This window comes from Filobasidium floriforme, assembly GCF_021052385.1.
Source record: "Filobasidium floriforme strain CBS 6241 chromosome Unknown HD553scaffold_7, whole genome shotgun sequence".
NCBI lineage: Eukaryota > Fungi > Basidiomycota > Tremellomycetes > Filobasidiales > Filobasidiaceae > Filobasidium > Filobasidium floriforme.
In genome coordinates this window covers 1,116,036-1,134,552 of record NW_025763628.1, presented here as the reverse complement: position 1 = coordinate 1,134,552, position 18,517 = coordinate 1,116,036, and the positions used below count along the sequence as shown (strand labels likewise).

Sequence of the window (18,517 nt, the reverse complement as noted above, 5' to 3'; positions counted from 1 at the left end):
AACCCTAACCCCTAACCCCTAACCCCTAACCCTCTTCTGTCACAGTACAGCTGACCTCGGTATGGATATAGCAGGAATCTCGGACGCTGCGGCCAGAGACCTTGGCACCTGGAGCGTGGGGTCAACCTCGATTTCGACTTCGTGGTCGTCGAGGATGTTCAGCCGCTGGATCCATCGCTATTCTCAACAATAACTTTATGGCCACCTTCGTTGACACTAGGATCGCTGAGATCGAGATGCTAGCCAGTAATACGCACGGAGACCAAAAACATAGCAAAAGGCGAGGCACCGAGGTAACGGCCAGGCTTCTTCCGTATCGAGGCCGTCATGTCGATCACAAACCCACGACGATTTGATCGGAGGTCGATATGCCATACGCCTTCAGAGGGTTCAGTCTTCCGGAACGCCTTTCAGCGGCTCGATAGAACATGCGAATACAGAAGTTCGGAATAGACCATCAACGATTACAACCTACTAGTATCGACCTTTCGATCGGGGAAAGTCTTTAAATGTTGGTACAAGTGGCAACAAAGACGACGAACGGCGAACGAGTCCGGGGTTACAAATCGAAGGGAAGATCAAAAGGTCAAAAGGTCAACGTCTTCGACGTGCCCAGACCCAGACTATCCCTCAACGTAACAGCCAGCCCGCCCAATCGGACCGCATTCAGGAAGAGGGACATCTTGAGGTATCCGGACCATGTGGTCGTATCGACGTTCCCGGCGGTCTCGCTCGCCTTGACCCAGCCTGCACAAGAAGACGAGATCGAGACGAAAGCCCATGTGAACATCCCAAACCTCCCGGGCCATTACCAACTACAACTATCGGACCACCCTAGCAACGCAAACTCACCGAAGGCTCGCGGGTACATCTCTTCGTCGAATTTCTTGGCCAAGGCCAAGGCGTCCTTGTCGGTCAGTCGAGTACGGGGGGATTCGGCGTCGATAGAATTCCCGAGTAACAAGTTGGAGAGCTCTGCTGCGTCCCGCATCGCCTGATTGGCTCCCTGACCTCGAGATGCTGAGAACGTAACGTGCCCCAAATCGATCGTTATACCTGGTGGCACGAGCAGCAAGTACCGGACTACTTACGAGTCATGGCGTGAATGCTATCACCGATAAAGATCAATCGACCTCGTTGAGCGACGCCCTCGCGCCAATCATGCGGCGTCGTCGAGCTGGACAGCTGTCCGGCCTTCAGGTTACGATTGCCGATCCTGACGACCTCGGGCAGGATTTGAGGATCAAAGCCGAGGTCTCGTACCATGTGCTCAGCCATCCTCCCAGCCTTGGTATCGTCATCGTCGTCTGTCCCCGCGAACAAGTCGGCGATCTTTTCCGGCCCGTTATGGCCCCAGAACAAGAACGAATCCTCCGTCGGGTTCCCTCGAGCGTCCTTGAGCTCGTATACCGCACAGAAGCCCGTCGTCTCGCCAGACAGGTAAAGCAACGACCCGTTGTCCAAGAGGATCTTTGGGAGCTTGGCTCGGGTCGAAGCGTCGATCTTGCCACGGCCTTGACAAACGGCGGTCCCGGCGAGCAGCTTGACGTTGTTCAGCCCGGCGAGGCGGTTCAGCTGTCGATCATAGGTATAGAGATTACGATAAGTGACGCTTCCCCAGACATCGCGCCGCCATACTATACACTACTCGCCTTGCTCCTCGAGCCGTCCGCAGCGATGACGATCTGTCACGGCGTGCGATGAGTTGCGATGTCAGTCAAAAATCGTCCCCCTGGTCTGGGAATCGAAACGACTTGCATCGCCGGTCACTTTGGACCCATCCTCGAATTTCAGTACCACTTCGGACACGTCCCCATTGTCCTGATAGACGAGGCTGTCGACCCGCCGACCAAAGTGAAGCGCGCCTCTCTCCATGGGTAGGCGGACCAAATATTCTTTAAGGGCGGTGCGCGGTACCGCACGCGATTGAGGGTACAACTTGAGTTCGGCCAACTTGGCAAGAATGGTGCCATCCGTTGGTTGAAAGATGGCTGGAGCTCGCGATAATTCTACGGAACAGCAAGATGATATCGGTCATCAGATACGCCCATGATCACGCCGTTCCGTCGTGTTGCGCACCTTGACCCCAAGCCTGACTGAGTTCGAGATAGGTCTCGGGCGAGAGACAGGTCTTGAGACCCGTGATCCCATCTTGACCGAGTCTGATCTGGTAACCGCCGCGCTCCGAATCGAAAGCGACGGTATCACGCTCAAAGACCGAGACGTCGAAGCGTTGTGCAGGATCTCGGAGAAGGCTGTTGGCGATACAGAGCCCGGAGAGACCAGCCCCGACGATGAGTACACGAAGACGGGGTGGGTTCGATGTGAAGTTGGTAGCGGGATAGGTCATGGTGTTTGAGATGTTCGCGATACTATGCGCTCCGAACTGACCGCAACGTCAAATCTACTGCGACTCCGTCCTATTTAATGTCGACGGGGTTCTGAAGATTGATAACATGAGGCCCCGCAAGTGCCCCGCAATCTCAATTATAAAGCAGAGACAACTCGAGGCGGCCACCGGTCGCTGTGGGATATCGACGGGAATATCGACGATCGCAATCAGTCATTTCGCCCGCCGTTACCTCCGCGCGGTATCTGAATCTCCGGGCGCTCGATTTCTGCCTTGTGCCCCGCCGGGAATCGCTTCGTCGAATCCTGGAAGCGTCGGATATGCAGAGTATAAGGTCAGGGGATGCAACGGGACGGAAGATGCGAGGCCATCGACGCCAATCTATGCAGATCATACCGAGCGATATCGATATGACGAGCACCATTGAATTCCTCGGCAAGTGCTACGTCGACTTTAGCGCGAGGCGCACGCAAGCTGATATCGCGATCTCCCGTAGGCACGACCACGTTTCGTATGGTGATCAACGACCTGGTGTAAGGGATCCAAGCTGGAACCTTGATTTGATCCGCGCTGACCTCGCTTTACCATGTCAGGATCTTTCACGATTGCTGGTTGGATCGACCGCAGAGCTTGGTCACCTACTTGACGCCGGACCAAGTAGATCGCGCCGATTACATCTTGATCAATCACGCGCACTTCGATCATCGTTAGTCAGCGAGCTGCTTTCGAGGCGAGTTGCAGCGCGATATTGGACAGCTCATTCATCAACTCGCTATAGTTCCGGGTACAGAGATCGTAGCAAAAAAGACCGGCGCCCGCGTCATTGGCAACGCTGAAGCCATCCGCGTGCTGCGTGAGTTGGGCGTGCCAGAAGATCAGCTCATGCCGGTCGCTGGGGGCGAACATATCAAGCTTCCACATGATATTGTCATCCGACCTTATCCCGGTTTGCATTGTCTGATGCCATTCGAACGTACGCGAACGGGTCGTGCACGATTGTTATGATAATTATGGCTGACGAATAGTTTGCCCGAAATAGATGGCGCGGTTCCAGATGTCCTTACCACGGATCATCGATACGAAGGGAAGCCTGGTCAATCACCGATGGACATCACTCACAAGATGAAGACCGGCGAGTCGAGACGAAACATTCCACGACGAACGAGCGATTATCACTGACGCAGTCGAGCGGTGTCCCATGGCAGGACTCGGTAACCTGCCCAATGTGCCGGACGATCGACTGCCCTCTGATCAGTTCAGGTCGTTCAAGCGGTACATTGCCAAGAATCAGGGCAGATTCAGCTTGTGGGATGGTGGCTGTATGATGTACAACGTGAGTCCATGTGAAGCACGAGACGAAGCGCATGGTGTGCGGGCCAGCATTGATGGCGTTATTTTGGCGCACCCAGATTCACGTACCAGGACAGGGCACGGTAAGGTGGATCGCATCAGGGTGACGTCAAGCCAGCGCTTATCGATTCTTTTTGGCGGACTCGCTGCAGATCTTCTTCAACGCCCACTGTGGAGCTTATATGGGGTTACTGAACGATATCCATCCTCGGCCCGACGTTGCCATCCTGGCGGCTGCCGGTCAACCTTGCGTCAACGGCGATGGCTATACAGGCACAGCCAACGAGTTCGTCCTAGACTGTCTCGAACGGCTAGGACAACCGCGCAAGGTGAGATTTGGCTGCGCTGTGATCGGGTCGTCTTGGCTTGTGCTCATCACGTTCGTCGCCGTAGGTCGCCTGGTGTCTGCACGATCAATCACCTCTGCCTCCTCAGCGAATCGATACGTCCACACTCGAGGAGCGTGTCGGACGCGAGACCAAGACCAAGGTCATGACGCTGGTGCCGGCCGAGGCGACGGGAATATTTGAGTGACGAGTCTGCAGGTCGAACAGATGATTGCTATTTGGAATCGTGGAAATCAATGATGATCCCATTACGAGCTGTCCCCTCGTTCCTCGCCTCGAGAGACTTGACGGTGTATGATGTGGCTCGTGGCTCAACAACGATGTTCGAGCTATCGCCGTGGAAGATGTACGGGGATATTTGACCGATGTGCGGGGGTGGTTCGCTGTTTGCAACCGTGGTCGACAATGCTCATCGCGTCGCCAAAGTTTCCTCGTTTCTCGTCTCGAGAGACTTGACGGTGTCCGCGACTTGTCTCGGGACTTTGCAGCGAGGTTTGACCTATTATCGTGCAAGATGGCGCCGTCGATTTTGATTGCGATCGGGCTTTACTCCTCGGCCTCGACGATACTCGGTACGTCTTTGCAATCACCCATCTTATGGCAAGGATATGTATCCGTGTACGCATTGCAAGCTTTCGACCAAGACCTCGCCTCACAACGTCGTCGCTGAGCGATTCCTGACAGTATGCCCCCATGTTATGGGGGTTCTTCCAAAAGCTTGGCAGCGTGATCTACAATTGAGTTGAATAGATTGCAACGTTCTATATGCCGGCCCTTGGGAGTCAGTGGAGTCGTTTGATGTCAACGACGGTATTCCTTCTGTGATTTGCGGCAAGGATTGTGACGGCTTGGAGGGAGCCAGGCGCTTTGCCCAGTGAGATTTTCAGCTGAAACCACGACTCCGACGTGCTGTCATCCTTATAGCACACGTAATTTGTCAGGGGAAGTCGTCTTGCGAGACACAGCGAGATACGCCTCCGCTTCGATATGTTAAAGTTCTTACAACGACGAGTCGGCCTGATTATACCCATAATGGCGATATGCATAGTATACTGCTATCCAACGAGGTTCAGCATCTATATGCGTAATCAGGACCGGCCCGGTTTCCGAGTATCTGGCGAGTCCCGTACTGCAACTGGGTCGCCAGACGTTCGTATATTATTGAGAACGTGCCTGTGCTCTAACGTCGACACCGTGTGTACTTTGAACATCCCACGTATGACATCCCCCCATCTTTTTCAGGCGAACGTGGGATCGTCGACGGACATGATGGTGATATAAGGTGGATAGAGATGTTCGCGAACGTATTCGCCGTTGATCATATCCGACTTGTCCGCTACACCCACCCCCCACCCCCCGGCGCACCACAGAAGCACACACAATCGTCGTTGCAGCTTTAGCAAACCGCACAACAAATGACTTCCGCCTTAGGGGTCCTCGTACTGCAAAAGCACTCACCCCGTTCGACAGCCTTTTCCAAGGTATCTTCGATTCCTTCCGCTAAACACCTTCTCACCAGCCTCTCCCTCGCCGTCCTCGGATCGACGTCGATAAACACCCTCAGATCCAGTACCTCGGCTGCTCGTCTCCAGGGCTGGACGTCCAGGAACGTATAGAGCCCCTCGATGATCACTATACGATGATGCCCCTCCAGGGGTTCGAGAGAGGGAGTGGGATCTTTGAGAGCGTGCGAAAAGGTGGGGAAGGGGATTTTAGAGGAGGCAGCGAGTGATCCGGTCTTTTTGAGCGAGAGTACGAAATCGGTGAAAGACTGTGCGTTGAAGGTGAAAGCTGCACCCTGCACAATGCCCGATCTGCGTTTCAGTCCTCCGACATGTATAACACATGGCCCTGCCACATGCGCATGAAACACACTACTGTACACTCACCCTGCGCCGCCTGGCCTCTGCGGGATCCGGAAACTCCTCCAGTTCTGCCCTGGAGTGATGCCAGCCGTCCATCCCGATACAAGCTGCGATTCCCATAGGGGCCTTGTCCACCTCGTAGTGCGGGTGTACCAATCTTAGCTTCGCATCTACTTGCACTTTCGTGTATCCCTGTGCCTGTGAGGAGGTATGAAGCAGGTTGTTGATGCGATCGGCAAGGGGGTAAGCGAAGGTGGATTTGCCGGATGCTGGGACCCTGTAGAGGAAGATGCACAACATGGTCTAGTGCGTGTCCAGGTGTCATCTCGATGGGCGATGCTTACCCGGCGACTCCCACGAGAAAGCGACCGCCATCGGGTCGTCTGCAACCGGTAGCATCAGTCACTGTCACTGTCCTAGGTATAGTAGTGGTGTGGAGGGGGAACTCACGCCTCATAAGCGGCGATTATCGCTCTGGCGATCTCGTCGATATGCCTTTCCATGTCGCCAAGTCCGACTGAAGTTTCTCGCTCTCGTACATGATGACATCCGAGCGAGCATCGAGAAAATGGGGAACAGTCGGCGACTGGGTCAGATGATAAACTCTATATGTATACAGGTAGATTTCGCTGACTTGCAACAACATACTACTACTACTGTGTGTAGACGGATAGACGGATGATCGGCCGATTTTCGGATCCCTCGTGCTCTCTCGTATCTCTCTGCTCCCGAAGACTTGAGGGGGTTGTTCGGGAGATCGTCCTCCGTCACTTCGGATCGAGTGCTCCGGTGCTTCATCAGTGGGTGTTCCCCCTTCTTCATGTCGCAACGCAAGCTCAAAGCTCTCTTCTTAGGGGGTCTCGCCATTACATCGGCTCTCCTTTCGATAACCTGAATTTTCGTCGTGTTTCGTCAAGTTCTCGGCATCCGTCAACTCCAGCTATCCATCATCCCCGGATGTCCCGCTTCGCCGAGCTTTATGCTGCGTCTCGAGCAGCGGAGCACATCGTTCCTCCAGCAGCATCGTCCTCCACCCTGCCCTCTCCGATGCAAATCAAGCGACCGCTACCCGATGAACGTGACATCGGGTCGAGTGGGAATCACGCAGAGGGCTCATCATCGCAGAAGAAAGCCAGAGCGGCGATAGCCACGGCTTGCGATCGATGTCGTAAGTCTCAGTCTCCCCGTCTGACCACAATGGTGCGTTAACGTTGCCATTGACCTGGCTTTCACACTGCCTGCACAAAAAGGTCTGAGAAAACTGGGATGCGACGAAAGGACACCATGCAGACGTTGTATAGACACCGGCTCGAGTTGTACACGGACCGAGCAACAGACTCGAACGCCCTTGACTCGAGCGAGGATGACTCTGCTGGAAGAACGGTAAAGGAGACTCGAGTGCAGTGTGTGCCCTTAGACGAAGCAGGACATTTTGCTGAAACCGTATCTTCTCGCATCGCGTAATTTAGCGTCGAGCTCCTGGAAACGCTCTGGCGAGAAATAGTACCTCCTGGATTCACGATCCAAGGGGCCGAGGAAGCCTTTTCAGAATCACGTGGGCGTGCATATCTCGCCGATGTCAAGGAGGCGATCGTCCGACAAGTTCGAGCGACCGCCCCAACCCTGCCTCTTTCTCCTCCTCCGACCCTACCCATTCCACACATGTTCGATCAGCCCGCGACGTCCAACCCACTCCCGACCAATTATTCAACGACCAGTCGCGCCCTTAAGAGTACAGCCCCTTCATCCCGGAATCAGACCCGTCCGGGAACACCTCGAGACGACACGGAGACGTTTCCTCTTCCCTTGATCGATGTCGACGACCATATCGACTTAGATGTAGACGTGGATACGTATGAATGGCGGGAAGATCGTACGCGAGACCGGCTGCATCACCCGTCGTCGACTCGACCGGGGAGCGCGAGCGGTAGTCTCGATGGCAATATCAACGTAAACGTCGAAGAGAGATCGGGGTTGGATGGGATGGCCAGTCTGGCGGAGAGAGCAAAGGGGGTCAGCTATCTTGGTCAGCATAGCCATGTCTCGTCTCTCTCGCCATGGCTTTCTCCAGCCCTGGGCTGCATCGCTCATCACGATTATGGTTCGGGTATCAGGTCTCTCGTCCGGCGCGACATTCCTCAATGCCATTCGCCGACTATCACGGGTCCAGCTCAACAACACGACGTCTGCCCCGACCGAGAACGTGATGGTCGACGATTCGTTAGCGAGGGTTGAGCGCCAGATACAAGGTTTCGACCGCACAGCAGCTTCTTCAACCAGACTCGCCAATCCTAGTAGTAGTGGTCAGCGAGAAAAGTATCTACAGCTACCGCCCCATGCGGAAATCCTGCCACTCGTCGATTCGTACTTTCGCCACTTTCGTTGGTACCGTATGGTTCTACTGGTGCTACTGACCGGAGGCTGACTCCTACCTGCATGTATTGCGCGCGGCACGTAGACCACCTCACGCCAATCGTACATGAGCCGACGATTCGGGCGCAAGTATGGGGTGCGATCCCCGTTCCGGACACCGCCGGGTCTCGCTTACTGCTATACATGGTACGCCTCCTCATTTCTCTCTCCTCCAGCAGTTGGACGCTCAATACTGATGCAGACCTGCCACAAAGGTGTTCGCCATGGGTGCATTCGATCTCGCCAGATCGCCCTCGGATCCGGACGGCAGAAAGTACTATGAGATCGCGAGGCAGGCGATGAGCAGCGAGCTACTGGAGCAGGGATCTTTGCAGCTCGTGCAGGGGATCGGTGTCATGGCCAACTATCTTCAGAGGAGCAATCGGCCGAACATGGGATTCATCTATCTGTAAGACCTTTTTAACAGTCGTAAGAACGCTGTCGTGGGCTGATTGGGCTTGTTTACACAGAGGCCTCGCCATACGTATGGCCACCGCGCTGGTGAGTCGATCCATCTTCGGCCGCGAGAACGCGATTGATTATGGCTTCGCCGCCGGCCACTTTGTAGGGCCTACACATACCGCCCTCAGGGTTGAAGCAAACGATCCTGCAACACGAAACTAGAAAGCGAGTATGGGCGTGCTTGATCGCTTGTGAGGCGGGGTGCTCGGTGACTTTCGGTCGGCCATTCGGTTTGGGCACGTCACACTTGATCCCGATGGCACTGCCTCTGAACATCAACGATGAGGTGAGGTATCGTGCTGTCTCCTGCCTCGCATGAAGCTGAAATCGATCGTCCGCTCGAGTAGCAGATCACGGTGACGTCGGAGGATATGCCGCCTGAATCCTCGGAGATCACCCTATACACTTCGCTCATCGCGCAAGCTCACATGGCCAAGACGACCAGCTCGATCCACGATTCCATTCTGTGTGCTCATCCAGCGCCATCGCTCAAACGGATCCAGCGCTATGATGCCAGCATACTCGAGGCGTTCCACGAATTGCCAGTAGCCTTCCAGCACCCAGACCCGAACAGCGCTTGGTATCACGCTTGTTCGATCACGTTGTGGCGAATTCGAGACTTTCGTGCCATCCTCTACCGGCCGGTGCTGCTAGCTGCGGCTTGGGACGCTAGACGACAGAAACAGCTGTCTTCCGGTGTCAAAGAAGCCATCAAGTGAGTGCGCCTGGACAGAAGAAAAGAATGTCGCGCGTTTGTTCATGGCTCTGGCGCGTTGCAGTATATGTCGCACTTTGGCGCTTGAAAATCTGAACGAGATTGGGTACTGTATGCGGAACGACGAATCTCGACAACGCGGGCTGGAATGGTACACACTGTTCTTCGCCTTTCAGAGCGCATTGACACTCCTATTATCGGTGGTGTGGGAACCCCGCCACGCGGAATCGCTGCTATGGCGGGATGTGAGTAATTCGGTTCCTTCTTGAAAACGTCAACGACCTTGACACTTTCACAACCGCAGGTTCTGCTCAACACCGCTCAGGCATTCAGAAACTTGCGCAGCGTCCAAGCAGTACGCCAACCGTTCTCCTGTACCTACGTATCGCGACTCACTCCATCCCACATGATACAGCTTGGCAACGCTTGTGCCGGAATCATCGAAAGTATCGTCGAGTCAGCGCCACCTCACCCCGGTCCAAGCAGTGTCGACAGCGGGCAGACATCCCTAAACTTTACCGATGATACTTTTAATCAGTCTGGAAGCATACTCGATGTAGATAGGTATTGGTGAGTCGCTTAGCGATACGGCATCCGAGTGTCGAGGGCTCATCTCTGTTTGAAACAGCGCCGAGATCTTTGCAAACCCTCAAGTTCCGGACATTGGCGGCGATTGGAGCATGGAAGGCCTGGAACAGCTGTTGCAGATGAACGTGACCGAGACATTCGGCTATCTCGGTGATCAGTTCATGTAGCTGGATGTCCCAGAGTGAACCTGGCCGAGAGATGTCATCATACGCACAGGATATCGGGACTTGCTGTTGGGTTGCAACGGTGATCGGATGCATGGCAATCCCATCTCGGTCACGCACTATCGTACATTTTTAAGGTGATCGGGGGGGGGGGCATCTAAGCCCGATCATGGCTTCACGGCTTCACCAGCTTTGCGAATCGCCCAAGTGAACTCATACGTCCGTAGAGCATCATCAAAGGTGCTCAGTAGTCCATCACTGGATCCACTCTCCACCGCATCAATCATTGCGCTTATTTCGCTATAGAAGGGATCATCCTGGTCGTACCGTCGAACCTCTACGTTTTTGCGGCATCGGAAATCAGTCTCTAGGCCGTGATGTGCCGATCAAGTGTGCTTGTACGTACCTTCGCCAGCCAGTCCCGGGCGGCGGATATAGAGCACTGGAGCATTATACGGGTCCACCAGCTTGAGTCTGTAGCCATCCGCGATGATCTCAATCTCGGTGTCGTATGTGGCGTCTGGATTCCCGCCAATCACAAATCAGCCCATGCGAACAACAAGTCGAGCGCACAACTTACCGTGCAAGGCGACGCTATGCATCAATGTCCCCACAGCACCGCTCTCGTACTGCCAGACCGCAGCGGTGATCCTGGGAATCCTGTTCGCGGCGTCGATCTTCTCCTCGTCGAATCCCTTCTTGCCTAGACTGCCTGCCGAGGTATCGTGTTCCACCGTGCGAGCCGAAACAGACTTCAAATCTACCTCGCCTCCGAAGAAGCGCGAAAGATCGGCGAAATGTGTCGCTTGCTCGATGATCGGGCCCTGCGATTGGCTCTTGTCCCACCAGCCGAGTTTGACTGCGTATTCGCTACGAGATGGTACGGTCGAGATCAGCGAAAGGATGCAAAGGCAGCGTAAATCGACTCACTATGCCATGGTATACCTTGCGTTGGTTGCCATCACCGTCAAGTTGTTCTCCCGCAAGATATCCCTACCAACCTCGACGTGTCCGTCAGTCGAGTCTTCACAAGTCAAGCAAAGTCACCTACTTGATATCCGCACACGCCTTCAAGTATCGCAACATGTAGCCCACACCCACGACGCCCTTCCCTGCGTGCTTTCCTAGACTGTCCCTGACCGACTGAGCCTCTGCTATCCGCTCAATCGGCCCGGTCGTGACGGGCTTCTCGCAGAACAAGGAGATGGACGGGAACGCTTTGATCAACGCCAGCTCTGCATCGCGGCCTGACGAGCTCTGGCCGCGAAATTGGGGAGGGATACCGAGTATGGCCAGTCTGCGAGATCAGATTGATGCATGAAGCATGAGTATTGAAACTCCGAAAGTGTGAAGCGGGAGGCAAAGCGATCCAGTAACGAAGTAGACTTACTGCGGTAAGCGGGCACCTTTCAGCCCTTCCGCTGCCGACGCGATGGACTCAAACACCTCGGTAGAGTCGTAGCTGTCTTTGATCAGGGCTTTCTTTTCGTCGATCACAGCGCGGGCCTTTGTCTGGTCAAGATCGACTAGGCCAACAACCCGTAGACGGCTTCCAAGCTTCTGTTCCAGCCGTTTGGTGTGATTCCAAGGGCCTTCGACGGAACCTGCAGATCACGTGATCAGCGATGCGCCTTTGCCAGGCTGGTTATGAGGTGCTTACCGAAGTTGATCTCCCCTGCACCGATAAGCAGAACGTTGAACGTATTCTGTAAAGACATCGCTATGATGGGCTGTGATAGCTGACCGCAAAATGGTTTATTCCGCGGGAAAGCTGCTCCAAATCTCGTTCTCCACTCATTGCTGAAGGGCGCTTCGTATGTATATCATTGAATATGTGGGTAACACCCTTACTGCAACCGATCCTCAGATCGCTTCGTATGAGAGCTGCGTTCCGGCGCTATTCCGATGTCATCCGGCTGGGCATTTGACCAGATCTCACAGATCTCCGTCACTCAAGCTGACCCCGCGCGGGACCTGATCCTCGGCGAAGAGTGGCCTCGGGGACATCTCGGCTGCAGTAACGCCTATTGATCCCATGTTCGGCCTTCGGAACGCTGAGGCCCGCACAGGCAAACCATGTTCGTCCATCGAGCATGTCGGCCTTCACGCTGCTCACTGTTGGGCTCGTAGCGTCGGCATTGCCTTGCGCAGGTCGGAGCGTCGACAATGCGCAGTGAAAAGGCGCCGTGTTGTGACTATACTTCGAAGTTTTTATGTCCTGGTCGAACCAGCACGAACAGACATGCTCGGGGTCCCGTCCTCCGGTCGGTGTGATGATGAGAATGTCCCCCTCGACCTGTCGGTATTTAACTAGCGAGTGCGGTCCAGGTCGGCAAAGCAGTGCCATTTGGCGCTAGAAGGCGAGTTTGCGATCGCAATTCCTCTCTTTACGAAACCTCATACATTCTCTCGCTACAGTATGAGCGCAAGCGCACTTTTGCAATCTGTGAAAGGCACAGACGAGCTGGACGTGGGACGCCTTTTCGACGTACAGGGCTGGGTCATCATCGGTAGGTCCTGAAGGTGCTGTCAGCTCTGTAGCAGTCCAGCTCATATGCAGGCAATCCTCGCAGTTACCGGAGGCGGCACTGGACTAGGCCTAGTCACTGCGACCGCACTCGCACAGAACGGAGCCAAAGTTTACATTACCGGTCGTCGAGAACAGGTCTTGCTGGATGCTGTAAAACAGGCGGCACCCACAAATGGCCGAGGAGGAGAAATCATCGCAATTCAAGCGGATGCAGCTACCAAAGAAGGGATTCTCAGTGAGTGTACCGAAACAGCAAGAGCCTAGTCTGCAAAAATTGAGCGCTGAGCCGATCTCAGAGCTGCGCGATACTATCGCTGTCAATGAGAAGTTCGTGAATGTGCTGATCAACAGTGAGTGAGCACGTCGGAAAGCGAAGGGACTTTGTACTGATGGTCGACCCTTTCAGATCACGGCGTATCTGTGGGAGCCCCGGACATCGTGAGTGTCACAGGCGCACGATTGAAGGAGCCTCGACTGACATCTTGAATGTCCGTAGAATGCATGCGAGCAGACTCCCGAGGGCCTTAGCAAAAAGATGTTCGAGGACGAAAGCATGGAAAAGTGGTATGTGGAGACCGTCGAATTCGCGTTCTGGGTATGAGTACTGAACGCACATGTTATAGGCTGGAGACCTGCCAGATCAACACTGCGTCATACTACTTTACCACGTTCGCGTTTTTGCCGTTATTGGCTGCAGCAAAATCGATTGGCGGCTGCCCGGAACCGGGCAACGTTGTGAATCTCTCCTCAATGTCAGGCATCACCAAGACGAGTCAGCGCGGCCAATTCAACTACAACGCGGGAAAGTAAGTCGGATCTTCCGACAAAGCCTTCCAAGCACTAAGCCCCGCTTCGTATGCACAGGGCTGCGACCATCTCCCTATCTCACCAACTCGCCACCGAATTCGCGCGACGTAACCTCGGCGTCCGTGTGAATGTCGTCTGTCCTGGATACTTTCCCTCGGGCATGACTGTTATCGACCCGGAGAATAACCAAGATGGCAACGATGAGCACTTCAAGACGTTTAGGGGGCATTGGGGGATCCCGTTTGGGAGACCAGGGTGCAGCAGGGACTATGCGCAGTGCATATTCGGGTTGATTACAGTCAGTGTCCATCTAAAGCCAGATCTCTAGGTAGGCGCTGACGATTCGTCGGTTCATGACAGAACCGATACACTACTGGAGCAGAGTTTGTGATTGACGGCGGGTGGCTGCTTGAAAGTGGTACGTTTGCATGCTTTAGGCTGAATCGTAGACGATTGTCCGCTGACCGAGAATGGATGCCAGCTTTCTGAACAGTGCAAATTGTCATCGCTATCATTGTAAATCGAAAGCTACTAAGCATGATGTACGATTATGAGCATCCGTGTGACACACCATGACAATTGAGCGAGATTGACAGCGGGCAGACTCCATGAGTACCTAATAATGTATACCGATTGCGACTTGACGAGCAGAGGTCAAGGCGCGGTTCGCGACGATCGTCAGCGCCAACGATGTTTCGACAAGGATGTGTTTGCCTCGTTCCGTCACCATTAGTTCTCGCGGTAGCTGTAACAGTCGTCATCGCCTTGACTGATCGAGCGATGATCGCATTCGCCTAGCAGCACAGGATCACTGACTTACCTCCCTCCCGTCCGGTCTTCAAGCGCTTGGGAGGCATCCGAAAGTGGAAGAGCCTGCCATATCGCTCTATACATGCTATACACCCGCATTCGCGAAACATGCACGTGATCATCTCGCGCTCGCCCATACTACAGACAGACGGACGCAAAGCGAAATCGGACCACCCCTTCCGCTCGGACGATCGCACAACGGCCGTGCTCGAGATTCGGAAGACAGGAGTTGTCAGTATTTCCCCGCTCGAATCAGGTGACACATTTCTTGCTTGACATGGCGGTCTCTTCGGTATACAATGGGCCCAGTCTCCTCTCCGAAACGTTGTCCGAGCACAGAAGGACCACTGGTCTCCGACCCGAGGTCGTCACGCATATCTGCGGGAGGGCGAGGGCCCCATGGGACGTTACTCGAAATCGCGGAGTCTGCAACTGCATATAACCGAGCATCGGTGTCGCAGTGATCGTTTCTCGATCTAGCTCAGCCCTTCATCCCAACCAAGTCTTACTACGGCACACCGGGCCTACACCCACCATCATGGCATCTCAATACACTGTCAACAATCACCACGCAATGAGCGTCGACGACGAACCAGCTGACAAGGAAAAGATCGTGCAGCTCGAGCACCATGAGGAGGTTCCGAATGATCAGGAGGTGCTCGAAACGAAATATGCAGGTATGTGGCGAAAAAGACGTCCAACCAAAAGGTACAACAGCCGCTGACGCGGCTCCTTGCAGCGATGGGCCGATGGACTGCCGCAAGGACTTTCTGGAAAGCCATGGTCTTCTGCGCGATCTTGAACCTCGCTGCCTTTAACGATGGTTTCCAGCAGCAAGTGCCTGGGAACATCATCCCGATGCCCGGTGAGCAAGTCCACACCGATGGCACGGTATTACCACATGCTAACCGGCGAGATCAATAGCTTTCGTCGCAACGATGGCGAACACCGTCATCGACGGAAAGCCGGCTATCAGCGCCCAGGTCATCTCCTTCTGGCAGGGCTTTGCGGAAGTTGCGAAGACGGTCGGCATGTTCACCGGAGGCACTTTCGCTGATCGTCTCGGAAGGAAGTGAGTTGAACTCGCGTCAGTTTCGAAAAAGCTCTGCTCATCGGCGATTATCAGATATGCTCTTGTCGGCGCCGTTGTCGTTCTCCTGGCTGGATCAGTTGCCGAGATTTTGGCAAGGAACTGGCGTGTCTGGCTTGGCGCAGCAATCATCATCCGCCTCGGTGTCGGACTCGCTCAATCCATCCTCATCACATACCTTTCGGAAATCGCCCCGTTTCAAATCCGTGGTTTCATGATCGGTGCATATCAACTCAATCTGGCTTTCGGGCAGTTGATCGTCGCCGTCGCTTCTCAGCTATTGATCATCCACCAGCCGACCAAATGGATCCCGCTCGTCGCTTTGGAATTCGTCTTCTCGGGAGTAAGTCTGCCGATCACCGATCGATTAACCCGGACTCTAATCAATGTAACCCTGCAGCTGCTCATGATCCTCATTTGGTTCGTGCCGGAGAGTCACCTCTACCATGCTAGGAAAGGCAATCACGACAAGGCGAAAGACTCTATGCTCAAGCTTTACGGCACTGCCCCTGACTATGACGTGGTAAGTGCACTGCGATTTACCAAGCCCATCCAAGTCAAGCTAACCGGTCATATATAGGAATACGAATACCGAGTCGTCCAGAACGGTATCCAGGCGGAAATCGAGTTCAACCGCAGTTTGGGCGGCGCGTCTTTCTTGGAAATCTTCAACAAGCGCAACTGGCGTCGAACCTTGGCCGGATGTGTCGGTATTTGTAGTCAGTGGGCTGCTGGCGCTCCGATCGTATTCGGATACTCGACGTACTTTGTGAGCGATGTGCCTTGCATGATCGAGTCGGACAAAGCTGACGCGTTGGATTTGATCTCAGTTCCAAGTCGCCAATCTCGGCACGGATCCCTTCATCATCTCTATTCTCACGTAAGCTGGGCCATCGTGCGCTATGGAAGAGCCTCGCTGACCCACACGAAATACAGCTTTGTGCTCTTGATGGTTGCAATCTTCGTCTCCTTGATTAGCTGTGAATACATCGGTCGTCGCCCTCTTCTTGTCGGGTACGTCTGACCAGCCTGATGGGCAGAGATACAGTCCCCTGATGTCTTGTTCGGAAACAGTGGATGCTTTGCCATGCTTTGCTTCAACGTCGGTCTCGCCACCACCGGGTTCTTCAGCAGTGCGGCATCCGGCAAGGCCGCAGTCGGTATGCTTTTACTCTGGGTCATCTGCTACGGACTCTCTGCCGGTCCTATCGGTTTCGTCGCTGCCGGAGAGACCTCGACTCCGAGGTTGAGGGCGCAGACGACATCGTTCAATCTCGGTTGTTACGGTCTCGGCTTGTGAGTGTCGCCGAAAAGAGAGACCATCTTTAGACATTGACTGATCATCTCTTACGACAGCGTTGTTTTCCAGTGGAGCGTCTCCTACATGATCAGCCCCGACGCCGGTAACATGGGAGTCAAGGCCATCTACGTCTGGTGCGGGATGTTGGCTCCCACCGTTGCCATCCTCTACTTCTTCTACCCAGAGGTAAGCCCGCCCTACTCATTCTTACCGTGAGCGTTCGAGGTAATGATTGTCTACCTCGTACCGTATCCGCTAGACTGCCGGTCGAACTTACTGGGAGCTTGACGAGCTCTACGAGCGAGGCGTTCCCGCTCGCCACTTCAAGAAGACCCCGACGATGGCTGAACAAGCTGGAAGGAAGGGCAACATCGCTCGTGTCGCTGCTTAAGCGCAGTCCATAGCATTATCAGCGAATAATCGGCCGACTTGGCTTGAAGGGTTGGATTGGAAGACCGAGGTTTGAGCGCCTGGAAACAATGGGAATTGCAAGGGGCGAACTTGATGGGTTTCTTGTTGTACTGTACATGTCAAAGCGGTGGAGCCGAGAGATATGGTATGACTGTCTTTTCCTTCATCTGCCTCGTCAACAAGTCGACATAGGGCTTCTCGATCACCTCTAACATCGCTACTATGCCCTGCACGTGCAACGGGCCTACGCATCCATCTTCACCTCGACTTCCAAGCTGAGAAGCTTGGCTCATACATGTCTGCGACCCGGCGTAGGCGATCATACGATCCCGAGCTGCTTCATCTTCTCCTCGACGTGCCTAGCGATCTCCTGCATGCCCCTGGCCGTCGGATGGAGCGGAGCAGGTCCTCCTCCAAACAACGAGAACTCGGGCCCGCTAACCCAAGGGTCGTCCGATTCCATCCCATGCGTTTCGCTGACCTTTGCCAGGGAGACGTAATGTACTCGCGGTCTGTCTCGTACCGACTCCACCGAAGCCTTCTCCAGTACCGCCGCGATCCCTCTGAAAGATTCGATCTGGGAGGAAGTGTACGGCGTATTGGTCTCATCTGCGAGCCCTCCGAACAGGGCTGGATACCCGACCAGTAAGATCTGTGCTTGAGGGGCTCGAGCGTGGATCTCGTCGTACACCGCTTGGAACCGCCTGACCATCTCCGCTTCATCTGGGGGCGGTGCAGAGAGATCATGCCCCATGGCCCAAGCGATGACGGGACCAAGCAGTTTGGTGATAGACGATGCGTTGGCCATCATCACCTTCCCTATGTACCCGAGATCGTTCCCCCCACCCGTGATAGTCACCACATCGGCATCCTCCGGAACCCCCTCTACCTGCGGTAGAAACTCTTCCCCTAGAAAGACTTTTTGCCGGGTACTCGACAGGTTGAGCAAGGTAGCCCCAGATACCGAAAGGTCCGTATGACGCGCACCCAGGCTCTTGGCCAGGAGAGAGGGATAGTTGATCGAGGATCGTTTGGCAGAGGTGTTCGTTATCGGAGCGAGGCCTGGACCGGCAGCGAATGATGAGCCTAGAGAGACGAGGTGCATGGCTAGGAGCTAGCTTGGAGTTGGGGGATCGTGCGTTATGAGAATGACCTAGGCTTCGACAAGTGGTATTTCGTTGCTGGCTTTGTCGGGCGTGCCAGCGGCCGAGTAGAACCACGACCAAGTTTGTGATCCTCTCATATTTGAGATTTGCAAGGAACAGAGATCTGCAGTATCGGTGTGCGTCCACTACAACGTCCACTCGGATTGTGAT

The 18,517-nt window shown here is 54.6% G+C and overlaps 8 protein-coding genes across 8 annotated transcripts; 4 read left to right on the top strand and 4 right to left on the bottom strand.

Moving 5' to 3' along the window:
• Positions 1-586: 586 nt before the first annotated feature.
• Positions 587-2,350, bottom strand: HD553DRAFT_369375 (uncharacterized protein; the record flags this gene model as incomplete). Its single annotated transcript, XM_046184152.1, has 6 exons — positions 587-747; positions 853-1,020; positions 1,092-1,575; positions 1,644-1,685; positions 1,771-2,009; positions 2,080-2,350. 6 exons carry the CDS (start codon positions 2,348-2,350, stop codon positions 587-589), a joined length of 1,365 nt encoding a protein of 454 aa, XP_046037955.1.
• A 384-nt stretch (positions 2,351-2,734) lies between these two features.
• Positions 2,735-4,276, top strand: HD553DRAFT_334766 (uncharacterized protein). Its single transcript, XM_046182164.1, has 9 exons — positions 2,735-2,785; positions 2,847-2,883; positions 2,944-3,056; positions 3,129-3,323; positions 3,390-3,443; positions 3,556-3,683; positions 3,760-3,783; positions 3,853-4,029; positions 4,094-4,276. The coding sequence occupies exons 1-9, from the start codon at positions 2,761-2,763 to the stop codon at positions 4,232-4,234; spliced, it is 894 nt and encodes a 297-aa protein (XP_046037954.1). The 5' UTR covers positions 2,735-2,760; the 3' UTR covers positions 4,235-4,276.
• A 1,009-nt stretch (positions 4,277-5,285) lies between these two features.
• HD553DRAFT_349295 (P-loop containing nucleoside triphosphate hydrolase protein) lies at positions 5,286-6,537 on the bottom strand (the record flags this gene model as incomplete). The annotated part of the gene is made up of 5 exons (XM_046183450.1): positions 6,363-6,537; positions 6,257-6,295; positions 5,937-6,189; positions 5,506-5,845; positions 5,286-5,383 (listed from the first exon to the last, which is right to left on the bottom strand). Exons 1-5 carry the CDS (start codon positions 6,413-6,415, stop codon positions 5,286-5,288), a joined length of 783 nt encoding a protein of 260 aa, XP_046037953.1. The 5' UTR covers positions 6,416-6,537.
• A 1,037-nt stretch (positions 6,538-7,574) lies between these two features.
• HD553DRAFT_270331 (fungal-specific transcription factor domain-containing protein) lies at positions 7,575-10,075 on the top strand (the record flags this gene model as incomplete). The annotated part of the gene is made up of 10 exons (XM_046177657.1): positions 7,575-7,938; positions 8,027-8,293; positions 8,371-8,471; positions 8,540-8,733; positions 8,795-8,825; positions 8,893-9,072; positions 9,134-9,501; positions 9,566-9,746; positions 9,806-9,856; positions 9,917-10,075. The coding sequence occupies 10 exons, from the start codon at positions 7,575-7,577 to the stop codon at positions 10,073-10,075; spliced, it is 1,896 nt and encodes a 631-aa protein (XP_046037952.1).
• Positions 10,049-12,005, bottom strand: HD553DRAFT_309220 (putative oxidoreductase C terminal-domain-containing protein). Its single transcript, XM_046179658.1, has 8 exons — positions 11,914-12,005; positions 11,644-11,857; positions 11,305-11,550; positions 11,184-11,246; positions 10,834-11,123; positions 10,660-10,773; positions 10,304-10,590; positions 10,049-10,199 (listed from the first exon to the last, which is right to left on the bottom strand). The coding sequence occupies exons 1-7, from the start codon at positions 11,969-11,971 to the stop codon at positions 10,421-10,423; spliced, it is 1,155 nt and encodes a 384-aa protein (XP_046037951.1). The 5' UTR covers positions 11,972-12,005; the 3' UTR covers positions 10,049-10,199; positions 10,304-10,420.
• A 667-nt stretch (positions 12,006-12,672) lies between these two features.
• On the top strand, positions 12,673-14,079 carry HD553DRAFT_270415 (uncharacterized protein; the record flags this gene model as incomplete). Its single annotated transcript, XM_046177661.1, has 8 exons — positions 12,673-12,763; positions 12,827-13,018; positions 13,080-13,133; positions 13,190-13,221; positions 13,280-13,347; positions 13,407-13,589; positions 13,648-13,888; positions 13,951-14,079. 8 exons carry the CDS (start codon positions 12,673-12,675, stop codon positions 14,077-14,079), a joined length of 990 nt encoding a protein of 329 aa, XP_046037950.1.
• A 528-nt stretch (positions 14,080-14,607) lies between these two features.
• HD553DRAFT_211889 (general substrate transporter) lies at positions 14,608-17,351 on the top strand. Its single transcript, XM_046177172.1, has 11 exons — positions 14,608-15,077; positions 15,140-15,265; positions 15,325-15,472; positions 15,527-15,833; positions 15,891-16,013; positions 16,071-16,259; positions 16,321-16,370; positions 16,427-16,504; positions 16,565-16,786; positions 16,847-16,976; positions 17,050-17,351. The coding sequence occupies exons 1-11, from the start codon at positions 14,939-14,941 to the stop codon at positions 17,179-17,181; spliced, it is 1,644 nt and encodes a 547-aa protein (XP_046037949.1). The 5' UTR covers positions 14,608-14,938; the 3' UTR covers positions 17,182-17,351.
• Positions 17,348-18,511, bottom strand: HD553DRAFT_309216 (SGNH hydrolase-type esterase domain-containing protein). Its single transcript, XM_046179657.1, has one exon. It carries the CDS (start codon positions 18,304-18,306, stop codon positions 17,521-17,523), a length of 786 nt encoding a protein of 261 aa, XP_046037948.1. The 5' UTR covers positions 18,307-18,511; the 3' UTR covers positions 17,348-17,520.
• Positions 18,512-18,517: the final 6 nt, after the last annotated feature.

Excerpts from the sequence above, each read along its gene's own strand:
- HD553DRAFT_334766 (XM_046182164.1), top strand. The coding sequence starts at position 2,761 with ATGACGAGCACCATTGAATTCCTCG. Across the intron at positions 3,057-3,128 it reads TCACGCGCACTTCGATCATC|TTCCGGGTACAGAGATCGTA; the intron begins GTTAGTCAGCGA and ends AACTCGCTATAG. Across the intron at positions 3,684-3,759 it reads GTGGCTGTATGATGTACAAC|ATTCACGTACCAGGACAGGG; the intron begins GTGAGTCCATGT and ends TGGCGCACCCAG.
- HD553DRAFT_309220 (XM_046179658.1), bottom strand. The coding sequence starts at position 11,971 with ATGTCTTTACAGAATACGTTCAACGTTCTGCTTATCGGTGCAGGGGAG. Across the intron at positions 11,247-11,304 it reads AAGGCGTGTGCGGATATCAA|GGATATCTTGCGGGAGAACA; the intron begins GTAGGTGACTTT and ends CGAGGTTGGTAG. Across the intron at positions 10,591-10,659 it reads CCCGGGACTGGCTGGCGAAG|AGGTTCGACGGTACGACCAG; the intron begins GTACGTACAAGC and ends GCAAAAACGTAG.
- HD553DRAFT_211889 (XM_046177172.1), top strand. The coding sequence starts at position 14,939 with ATGGCATCTCAATACACTGTCAACAATCACCACGCAATGAGCGTCGAC. Across the intron at positions 15,266-15,324 it reads GAACATCATCCCGATGCCCG|CTTTCGTCGCAACGATGGCG; the intron begins GTGAGCAAGTCC and ends CGAGATCAATAG. Across the intron at positions 16,787-16,846 it reads GGTTGTTACGGTCTCGGCTT|CGTTGTTTTCCAGTGGAGCG; the intron begins GTGAGTGTCGCC and ends CTCTTACGACAG.
- HD553DRAFT_309216 (XM_046179657.1), bottom strand. The coding sequence starts at position 18,306 with ATGCACCTCGTCTCTCTAGGCTCATCATTCGCTGCCGGTCCAGGCCTC.